This window comes from Zeugodacus cucurbitae, chromosome 2, assembly GCF_028554725.1.
Source record: "Zeugodacus cucurbitae isolate PBARC_wt_2022May chromosome 2, idZeuCucr1.2, whole genome shotgun sequence".
Taxonomy (NCBI): Eukaryota; Metazoa; Arthropoda; class Insecta; order Diptera; family Tephritidae; genus Zeugodacus; species Zeugodacus cucurbitae.
In genome coordinates, this window is record NC_071667.1 from 35,250,797 (window position 1) to 35,263,037 (window position 12,241).

At 36.0% G+C, this 12,241-nt stretch overlaps 1 protein-coding gene across 2 annotated transcripts in view; it reads right to left on the reverse strand.

Annotated features, from left to right (window-relative positions):
- Window positions 1-12,241, reverse strand: part of LOC105220033 (molybdopterin synthase catalytic subunit) — a 126,681-nt gene that overhangs the window by 46,630 nt on the left and 67,810 nt on the right. The window contains exon 4 of one of the 2 annotated variants that reach the window (XM_054226133.1): window positions 6,519-6,796. The exons of the other annotated variant lie outside the window; for it this stretch is intronic. Coding sequence (XP_054082108.1) covers window positions 6,519-6,796 — 278 coding nt within the window. The remainder of the gene's footprint in view (window positions 1-6,518; window positions 6,797-12,241) is intronic. 2 annotated transcript variants of the gene reach the window in all.

Here is a 12,241-nt window from a genome sequence, read left to right on the forward strand (position 1 = left end):
ACACGGATATATTCCATGGCCATTTTGTAACATGGCCCTCATTCAGAGACATGTTTACGGTCATATATATCAATAATCAAAAAATAAGCAACGTTGAGAGACTGTTCCACCTAACCCACATCTTTACGGTCATATATATCAATAATCAAAAAATAAGCAACGTTGAGAGACTGTTCCACCTAATCCAAAAAACCAAAGTAGAGCGATTGTTAAAAACGCCCCACTAACTAATGAAGGTTTCGTGATGGCATGGAGGGACCTCGTATCACAATATGAAAATAAACGAGTGCAGGTTAACGCGCAATTGAACGTTTTGTTCAATCCTCCCCAAGCAACCCAGGAAAGCGCAAGCGCGATCAAACACAAATCTTCATAATGTATATATAGACACCAGCAGTTGGGACCCTATCCTTATATTCTTATGTGGATTGAAGCTACACAAAACCCTGCTGCATCAGTTTGAAGACACCCTGGAAGACAACTCCGAAAAACCATCATGGAAAGCTTTCGACGCGTTCCTTACCCATCGATAAAAATCTCTGGATGCCGTAGGAAATCTGACTGAACTCGTTCCAGTTACCCATTCCAAAAGTGGAACCTCTAGAAAAGGAAAGGACAGGAAATATAAAACCTTTCATGCGAACATGTCAAAAACGTCAACTTTAAATGTTTCACAATCCGAAAACCCTATAAGAAACAATAACATCTCGAAAAGATCGGTCGATATCGAGAGTTGTAAATTGTGTAGAACACAACATTCCATTCTGGAATGCCCAAAATTTCCCCAATACAAATCCGCAAGCCTACACAACACTATTACAGTCCACCGAAAAAAGAACCCAAGACCCACTCAACTCATGTAGGAAGCAGATTTTGTTAGGTACTGCTATAGTGCAAGTTTTTAACAAAGGGCAATTATATTCAGCCAGAGCACTTATAGAATCAGGGTTAGAGGCCACATTCATTTCGGAAAAATTCTTAAGATTGAAAATACCAACAATCTTAAGAAATGCGCAAGTGACAGGTTTAAATAATACAATCTCCGCAAAAGTTACCAAAACTTGCGAACTCACCTTTCAATCTCCAACAAACAAAGAGTTTAAGATAACAACCCACGCCTTTATCTTAAAAACTCTAACGGATAATTTACTCAACCACCCAATCGACCCAACAATTGTCAATAAGAAACTCGGTTTCAGTTTAGCGGACCTATACTTTTATAAACCCAGACCAGTTGACAGCCTTATTGGAAGTGACGTGTACCCACAAATAGTACTCAGTGGGGTAGAAAGAAATGTTTTCGGGACACTACTAGCCCAAGGAACAGAATTCGGTTGGATTCTGTCCGGACCCACACCCAAGAAACCTATTTTACCCTCGATAATGTCGTTTTTCAATAAAAATTACCCCAGATACGCTGCTAACAAAATTTTGGGAAATAGAAGAAGTTCCGAGAAAACCTTTACCCTCAACTTCGGACATCTTGTGTGAGCAGAATTTTGAAAAAACCACCCGCAAATACTCAACAGGGCGATATGTAGTGACTCTACCCTTTAAAAAATCCGAAAACATCGAATTGGGTAACTCAAGACACATAGCACTAGCTCAATTTCTTCTAAATGAGAAATCACTCTCTAGGAAACCCGAAATAAAAACGGAATACGACAAAGCCATCAGCGAGTATCTGGAACTCGGTCATATGACCAAAATAGAATATAACCCAGCGGAGAATACGAAAGGATACTATCTACCACATCACGCAGTCATCAAACCCGTTCGCTTAATGACTGCGAGTGGTATTTAACGCATCATGTCCCACCTCAAACAGAAACAGCCTCAATGATGTATTACACACTGGACCTATTCTGCAGGCAGACTTGGTAATCCTAGTGGTAAAATGGAGTATGTTTCGAATCGTATTGAATGCAGATATTCAAAAAATTTATCGTCAAATACTCGTTGACAGCAAACGCACCCCGTTCCAAAGAATTTTATTTAGGAAATCGATAAATGACCCAGTAGAAGATTTTGAGCTACAAACAGTACTGTAACTCACACAACAAAACGCACATACAAACACGTAGCTTGCGGAGTATGCAAGAAAGATCATAAATTGGTGACATGTTCCAATTTCATAAAAATGAACGTAAACGAAAAGTTTGACGCAGTTACCAAGTACAGGAACTGTGTTAACTGCTTGGCCAGATCACATCCGACCCAAAGGTGTACAAGCGAAAAACGATAACACATGCAATGGGGAACACCATTCAAGCCTTCACGGTCACCCCAGGTTGTTCTGCAAAGAACCAACCAAATCAACAAACAGCGATAAAAGACACAACAGACCCAATTTACTGATCAAGCCGACATTACTGACCAAGCCGACCCTCATACCAATGGCGATGATAAAAATCAAACACGATGGAAAATAGAACAAAATCCGAACCATAATCAACCCGACCCGTAAACTGTCAATAATTGCATCAGAACTGGTACAAAAGTTGAGGCTACCAAAAACATATCTCGACTCACACCGTGTATGCAAAATTGTTGTAGGATCACTCACTGATCCGGACTGGCAAGTGGAAATCAACTGCCTTATAACGAACAAGTTTTTTTTTTTTTTTTTTTTTTTTTTTCAATATTTCTTTATTTATTGAATCTGCTTTGTTTAAAGCCTAACAATAAGTATTAAAATCTTAAATCTATTTACAACTAAGTAAGCTCAAGAATGTGTTTGAGCTTTTTGGCAGAACGTTGCTCTTTAGTAGGCAGGTAGATCTCTTCTTTTTAAACGAGTTTGATTGGAATGTACCAAGGCGTTTGCCAATGGGTTTGGATGTTCACGAAGTTTAGAAATATATTTCTTTCTGCTGTCCTCTATTTCCTTCTTTACCATAGGAATATCAAGATCCTTATGGATATTTTCATTACGCATGTACCATGGTGAACCCGTTATTGTTCTAAGCATTTTAGATTGGAATCTCTGAATTATATCAATGTTGGTTGCACAGGTCGTACCCCACAGTTGAATACCATACATCCAAATCGGTTTTATGATTGCATTGTAAACAGGACTTTGTTGTCTAGGCTAAGTTTAGAATTTTTGTTTAGAAGCCAATTTAAATTTGCTGCTCTTAACTTCATGCAAGTTACTTTACTCGCTATATGTTTCCGCCACGTAAGCCTTCGATCCAGGTGAATCCCAAGATAAGTTACTTCATTCGCTTGGGGTACTAATACATTGTTTATTTTAATTGTCCGACATGTTTCTGGCCTTAGAGAAAATGTAACATGCTTGCATTTTTGCTCATTAATTTTTATACGCCAGTTGGCTAGCCATTCTTCGACACAAGTTAAGTGCTCCTCTAATACTCTTGATGCTCTAATGGGGCATTTGTTTCGGCTTACTATGGCTGTGTCATCCGCAAAAGTGGATGTCAATACGTTGTTAGCTATTGGAAGGTCTGCTGTATATATTATGTACAGAGTGGGGCCTGATACACTGCCCTGAGGTACACCGGCCCTTATTGCTCGTTCTTCTGATATAAAATCTGCTACTTTAACCGTAAATTTCCTATTTCTTAAATATGACTCCAATGTTTTATGCAATTCGTAAGGTAAAACGTTGTTGATTTTCCATAAAAGGCCTTCATGCCAGACCTTATCGAACGCCTGAGCTACATCGAGAAAAATAGCTGAACAGTACTCTCTGTGCTCGAATGCTTTCCTGATTTCGTTTGTAATTCTATTCACTTGCTCTACTGTGCCATGTTTAGCACGAAACCCGAATTGATGGGTTGGTATTATATTATTTTCGTGGAGGAAAGGAGACATTTTTGATAGTAAAACTTTTTCGAATATTTTGGAAAGACATGGTAAGAGACTTATTGGTCTGTAGGAAGATGGTTGTGTTAAGTCTTTTCCAGGTTTATCTATCATGATGATCTGCGACTTTTTCCACGAAATTGGATAGTACCCGAAACCAAGAATTGCATTAAAGAGCAAAGAGAGCACTGATATAGCAATATTTGGCAACTCAATTAACATTTTTGGAGTAATATTATCGTGTCCTGAAGACTTTTTCGGATTTAGCTCTTTTAGGATCTTGATAATTTCATAAGTAGACGTCCTAATAGACACGCTTGACTCGTTTGCAATATTGGGCAAAGTTGGCAACTTAAAGTTGTTTTTTGGTACATTGGGTTGAAATACCTTTTCAAGGTGATTTGCAAAGCAATTTGCCTTTTCCTCATTACTGCGCGCCCAATTACCATTCGACTGTCTTATAGGCATCTTGGAATCTACTGGAGGCTTAAAATACTTTTGGGCTTTCCAAAGGGAGTTTTTCTTGCTAGAATTTGGACACAGGTGCTTTATATAATTTTCAGTATTGTATTCTTCATCGCGTTTAAGTGCTTTTTTTAACTTACGTGCAGCCGATTTCAGTTGACGCAGAGTTGAAGGGGAACGACTTAACTGCCATTCACGTCTCGCTTGCCTTTTCTCATTTACAAGCTTTTCTATTTCATTATTAGTCATGTTTCTAAAAACCTTAACTTTTCTTTTAGGTGTTGCCAAGACAGCTGCATTTGTTATTACATCATTGAATTCCATTACGCTTTCATCAATGTCTCTTCCTGTACTTATTTTTAAATCGATATTAATGTGGCTACTGATATATTTTCTATATTTCAACCAGTTAGTTTTAAAAGATGTTAGAGATACTTTTGGCTCAACTATCATGGGCTGTTCGAATAACTTTATTAGTACAGGAGAATGATCTGAAGATAAGTCTGTACATGTATCTGCTGTTATTAGCGATCTATCTATATTTTTGACTACAGCAAAATCTATTAAGTCTGGTATTTTGTTTCTATCACTGGGCCAGTATGTCGGCTTACCAGGAGATATTATATCAAGGTTATTGTGCTTATTTATAATAGTGTAGTACAGCTGTCGTCCTTTCGGATTAATAAGACGTGAGCCCCAGTACATGTGTTTTGCATTATAATCACCACCAGCTAGAAATCTTGGACCTAGCGTTCCAAAAAAATCTTTAAATTCGCAGTCTGTAATTTTAAAACGAGGTGGACAGTATATAGCCGTCAGATTGAGGTCAGAGCCTCGATTTTTCAATGATATTGTTGTAGCTTGTAGCTGCGCTGTAGCATGTGGTTCTAAAGCATGGTGGTTTAGCCGATTTCTAACCAATACTGCTGTTCCACCGTGCGCCTTTCCATCTGGATGATTTGTAACATGAAGTCTATATCCCGCTATAAAGAAATTGTTTTTATTTGTTAAATGAGTTTCTGATATCAGCATAACATCTATGTTTTTTTCAGTCAGAAATCGTATTAACTCCAGTTTGTGTTGGTTTACACCGTTGGCATTCCATATACAAATATTTAGTATACTCATTTTTTAGATAATAAAGTTTGTAACATTTGATTTTGAGATTTGATCAAATCTTGGATCATGTTTTGCATCGTAGACATGAATTGTGTCATACATTGAGTCAGATTTAGAATCATATTTTCAATACCTCCACTTGGTGGATTTTGCGGTTGTTGCATTTGCACAGCGTTGCCTTTTACCACATTTGCATAGCTTCCCTGGACAAAGATATCCTTAGAATTACCAGGTTTCGAACTCTGGTCTGTAATTACTACATTTTCGTTACGAGGGATATTCAACATTTGGTTACGACGAGCTTGAACTCCCAGTGACAATTTACAAGTTACCGACCCGACCCTATAATCGTGACATAAGTGACGAAATCATCAAGAAATTCGACCACTTAGTCCTAGCTGACCCAATGTTTTTTAAAGACGGCAAAATCCTATTGGAACTAGGCGCAGATACGTATTCTAAAATTATGAAACCCGGATTATTCAATCCCGACAACGGCACTGTGATCGCACAAAACACTGCACTCGGTTGGACCCTCACCGGTGCTTGTGCGATCTAACTCTAAGTATACAAAAACCCAATTCCGCTATTACATCAACTCAATTTTAAAACATTCCATTAATAGCTTTTTTCGCAGACCCTGCAAGACGGCCGTGTACCAAATGAACACATCCCTGCATTGTCCCATAAACTGGTCGAAAGACGAATAAGAGGACAATGCAAAAGTCACCAACTTTACAAACAAGTAAAATTCTTATTCTTATAAGAATACCACAAGAAAAGGAAGTGAAAGAAGTGAAAATCAGCGGACGGACAATTAACCACCGGATCACCACAACCAGCTATCAGGAAATCATCTTCAAGACAATGCGGGATTACCCACCCATATATCAGTTCTTAGTACTCGACATCACTGATGAACCGTATTGCCGGCTACTTTGTCGTTTCTGATTTATATTCGATAGCAATGCATGAAGTAAATTTTTGTATACGCTTGGTGTGCGGAAAATGTTTCCTATTAATAGGTCAATAGCAGTCTACTATTTTTTCGCTAAATTTAAGATGACTAGGTATAAGTAACATGTATTTTAGTTTATAGTACTTACTATAAAATGCCAATACTCCGGTGATAATGATTCCAAGCGTAATATCCGATCTTCAGCCTTCTTCAGTCGCAAATTCATAGGTAAGTGACAATTTGTTGAATGAAACAAATGTGCTTCAATAGATTCCATTCTTTTTCTTTTACCAATAACTGAAATTTTTGAGTTATAGCTGTCTTTATGGAAACACTTCATTGGTGATACATCCACCATAAGTTTATCCAGAGTATCTAAATAATTTGGCCGTGTTTGAGGTCCTATGACATTTTTTACTCTGCAAACTGTAATACAATAATTGTTTAAATGATGAATATATATACGAAACAAAATAATAATAAAAGAACTAAATTGAGAAATTAATTAATTAACGGATCAAAACTCTAGTGTCGTATTATGTAGGTCATAAACTTATTTATCACTACATTTTGTTTCATATCCAAAATATTTACATTAAAACGCATTTTCACTTGATAAACGCATAAAATATGTTCCAAAGACGTCATGGTGCGAATCGATTGAACCACAAAACATTTTCGCGAAATCATTCGAAAAAAACCACATTAAAAAGATAATTTTGTCAAGGAAAGGCTCAATAGATACAAACTGTTTCTCCAAGGATTAACGTGGTTACCCCCCAGCTTCTGTAAACTTTCCATGAATGCCTACTTCAGCTTTGTTGACCCTGCAAAATCTGCTACAACAAATAAATATTACAACGGTGAGAAGGATGAGTCATCGAAGCGATCAGCGGAACAACAGAAGGAATCAACAGAAGCCGAACAAAATAGAAAATGTACAACAACAAACCAGTAAACACTAGCAGGTACCAACAAACGAGATATCGAAGGAAAACTCAAACCAAAGTAAGCATGTCCCAAAACGAGAAGGGCCATCTGTTCAGATTGGCATTGACCGCTACATTAATATAAAAAGGAAATTAAGTCCTATAAAGTCAGCGGTCAATTCAAAAAAAATTTAATTCGCCACCCCTAATTGAAACAAGCCTGGAACTTCAAACGTCAACAGATTTGCCTTATTAAGCAATGGATCGGACGACGATGCGATGGGTACCACCACAGTCGTGGTAGCCATAAAAGGCATAGAGTCCTCGGTAGAATCTAGTGATGAGCGATACTTCGCTACCGGTGATTTTTTCACTGTGATTGAAAAATCGCATATAGCAACTGCGATAAATTTTTGTAAATATCAGTGATTTACAATCGCAATTGCAGTTCAGTAATTTGAGTTCGGTCACAGTAGCTTTGCAGAAGTTCAGTGCTTTTGTTCGATCACAGTACATATAGGAGTTCAGTAATTCTAATTCGATCACTGTAGCAATAGCAGTTCAGTGATTCTAATTCGATCACTGTAGCAATAGCAGTTCGAAAAGTAACAATCACTGTTCAGTAGCTCTTGAAGAATGCGGCTTTAAAATTTACAATGTGGTTAATATTTTTAATAGAAATAAAGTACCACAACCAATGTTTAATATCGAATTGTTGTCAAACTATACTCCAATTAAAAAGAATGAAACACATCCAATATACAATTTAAAATATTTGCTCCATCGTAGAATTACCGTTGAAGAACTTCATAAAAGAAATGGTCCGGCATAATGCACCAACTGCCAAGAATATGGGCATACCAAATCTTATTGTACTCTATCTGTGTTTATGTGGTATGTGGTGATTTACACCCTACATCAAAATGTACTCTAAAAAAAGAGGATACAAATAAAAAATAGAAAATATAGAAATTACAGATCATAGTGGAAACCTGGCAATTCTAGGAATATCCCTATCCAAGGAAGTTATGCAAATGTGGTAAAAGGCAACGCTGTTCAAATGCAACAACTGCAAAATCCACCAAATGGAGGTATTGTAAATATGATTATAAACCTCAATGTATGGCACAATTTATGTCTACAATTATTAACCCAAACGATTACCCTCCTCCCGCCCAACCGACGCGTGGGGCGCAGTCCGCATACGAGCGGAATTTGCCGAGTCTAGAAAGGCAAGAGATTTTTAAGCGTCCGGTTCTCAAACTGCTCAGCTACAGAAAGAAACATTTCAACAGCTGAGATTTAAAAATTTATAAAAACAAAAAGTTAAAAATTTCTGAATATTATTTATTAAGAGAAGACAAAATAGTTTTTTTGATGCTAAATATTGAGTCAGATGGATCAAATGTGCTGGAATGCGAATTAACATAACCATACTCCAATATAGGCCTTACCAATGTTGTAAAAAGAATTTTAGTAATATACGGATCACTAAATTCTTTAGACCAACGTTTAACAAAGCTAAGAGCACCTTTAGCTTTTAAGACAATTGAATTTACATGAGAATTAAAATTTAGTTTAGGGTCCATATTAACTCCTAAATCAACAAAGCTAAAAACTTGCTCTAAACTGAAGTTATTTATTACATAGGGGGAAAGATCAACAGTTCTACGGGAAAAGCACATCGTTTTACATTTTTTAAGATTCAGTGGCATATCATTTTTGTGACACCAAGAAACTAAATTATTTAAATCCGATTGCAACTCAGTCCTTTCGTTATGAGAAGTATATGATTTAAAAAGTTTTACATCATCCGCATATAATAAAATTTCTGAAAACTTATTGATTGATGAACAACAAGAACAGAATCGGGCCGAGATGACTACCCTGTGGAACCCCTGAAGTGACACTAATTGAATCGGATAATGTATTATTAAATAAAACTTGTTGTTTTCTGTTAGTAAGATATGAGGATACCCATTCAAGAAGTCTTGGTTGAAAACCAAGAAGATTCAGTTTTTGCAAAAGAATTGAGTGGTTTACTCTATCGAATGCTTTACTAAAGTCTGTATATATAACATCAGTATTCTTATTATCCCTAAAACCCATTGACACATGGTTTACAAATTCAAGCAAGTTAGTTACTGTAGATTTCCCTTTACAAAATCCATGCTGAGAGAATGAAATTAAAGGAGAGATTAAGAAAGTTATTTGGTCAGTGACAATAGCTTCAAAAAGTTTGGGTATAGCTGACATTTTAGCTATCCCCCTATAGTTCTCAACAGATGATCTAACTCCACTTTTATGCAAAGGTAATATAAAAGAGTTTTTCCACATTGACGGAAAAATACCTTGTTTAAGAGATAGGTTAAAAAGCTTAGTTAAGGGCAGATAGATATATTTTGCGCAATTTTTAAGAAAGCTTGAGGGAATCATATCAGGGCCATATTTAAACGAATCTTTTAACGTAACTAAATAATTTAAGACATCTGTTTCAGAAATAATTGGTGTATTAATTACAGTACTCGGACATAACACTTGATGATATGGCACATTCATAGGGTAGTTTGAACAATAATTGGATTTGAAGAATTCTGCAAACATATTAGAAATAATATAATTGTCACATGACATTGTTGATTTATATTTCATCGCGGACGGAAAATTTGAAATCCTGCGTTTGGAGTTAACGAAACCATAAAACAATTTCGGATTACGAATAATATTATTTTTTACTTTGATTATGTAGTTTTTATAACATTTTTTGTTAAGTTCCTCAAACTGACGACGCAATTTAGAATATTTTAAATAGTCAACAAGAGCTCCAGTTCTTTTATAAAGTTTAAAAGCACGAGCTTTTTTATTTTTTAATTTACATAGCTCATTCGAATACCACAAATTTGAACTTTTTCTTTTGATAATAAAACATTTCGGAACAAATCTTTCAAAAATATTAAAAATTGTTTCATTAAAATGTGATACATTTAATTCAATATTACCACTATAATCAGGCCAAGTCAATTTAGAAAGTTCACAATTAATCTTTTTGAAGTTAGCTTTCGCAAAGTTGAACCGATAACAAAGGTCCTGTTTGTTGCATACAAGTAATTCGTCTATGATTTCGATATTAATTTCCAAGGCAGGGTGATAAGAGTCCTCTGGCAAAACTAAAGGATCAGATCGGACCACAGAAACTGTTGAAGTATTATCAACAAAGACCAAATCTAAGAATTTACCAAACTTGTTCGGAATTAAGTTAATTTGGTTAAGACCCATCCCAGACATTTCTTCCAAAAACTCATTAAAGCTTAAACGAGTGCAAAAAGGGGTAATGCAATCGTCAACAGATTTCCAAGATACACACGGTAAATTGAAATCGCCTAGAACAATTATGTAATCAGTATTCTTAGCAATTGAAAAAACATTATTTATTAAAGAAACATGCTGCGTATATACAGATAAGTCCGATTGAGGCGGAATATAAGATAAAGTTAGATAAATAGAACATTTATTAATACAAATTCGTATGCACTTAAATTCAATAAAGTCCGCATGAGGAACTTCTACTTCTTCAGATGGAATTGAAGAATGCACAGCAAATAGTACACCCCCCCCGACTCTGTTCAGTCGATCGCATCTAAAGATTTGAAATTCACTATTTAATATTTCGTTATCAAAGATATGAGGTTTAAGCCAAGTTTCAGTAAAAGCGATGACTTTAAAATTACAATTAGTGCTGTTCAAATACAATTCTTTTAATTTTGTATTTAAACCCCTTACATTTTGATAGTGAATTTGTAATGAATTTTTTATAATTAGTTTTTTGAATCCGCGGCATTTTTTGGAATATGAGCAATTACAGTTTGTAATTACAATGCAAAACATGATCCAAGATTTGGTCAAATCACAATACCAAATGTTACAAACCTTATTATCTAAAAAGTGAATGATCCCCGCTTTTAAGTGCCTTAAGTGACAACAATTTGCGGCATCGTTTTTTTCTCTAAATTTACATACAAAATTCCCCGCCTCCTCTTAAGTGCCCCCCGTTTAAGTGTCTTAAGTGACAACAATTTGCAGAATCGTTGTTTTTCTCGAAATTTTCATACAAAATTCCCCGCCTCCTCTTAAGCGGGTTTTAAATGCCACAGATACAAAATTGTGTGCTATTTTCCTCTTTTAAGTGCCTTATAATATTTTTGACATTGAATGAACTGAGAATTGTCAAAAGGAAAACATATGCATAGTTTTGTAATGTTTTTTCTATATATTTATTGTTATTAATAAGAAATAAATGTGACTTTCATTCTAAAAGAAATAATATTAGATCGAAGTATATGAGAAATAGCTTGGTAGTACCTCGAGGCACTTAAGTGGGATTCATTAAAGTATCTTTCCCGCTTAAGTTTCTCAAAAGTATTGCTCTCATCTCTCCTTTTGGCAGTTTGGCGCCAATTAGTAATACCAAGTGTACACAGGTCCTTCTCCACCTGGTCCTTCCATCGGAGTGGAGGCCTCCCTCTTCCTCGGCTTCCACCAGCGGATACGGCATCGATCACTTTCAGAGCTGGAGCACTTTCGTCCATTCGAACAACATGACCTAGCCGGCGTAGCCGCAGTCTTTTTATTCGCTGGATTATGGGCCTCATGCATAAAACGTGAGCTTGATCTCGGACTCGATTTTTTGAGTAAAAGGTGCTTGTCGTATGCATAATAAAATTTGATGTGTTTGCTTTTACTCGCTAATTCCGTTTGATCTCACCTTGCTCAGTTTGAACGATGTTAGATGAGCTAGAGCTAATTTTCCTATGCATAAAAACAACCTTTTGCTTTCTTTTGTGAGCTCTTGCTCAAATTTTGTTGAGGCTGCCTTATAGTTGACTCGCGTACACTAAAAAGGATTCACAGCTGAAAATTTTGTGTCAAAAAGAAATACAAAATG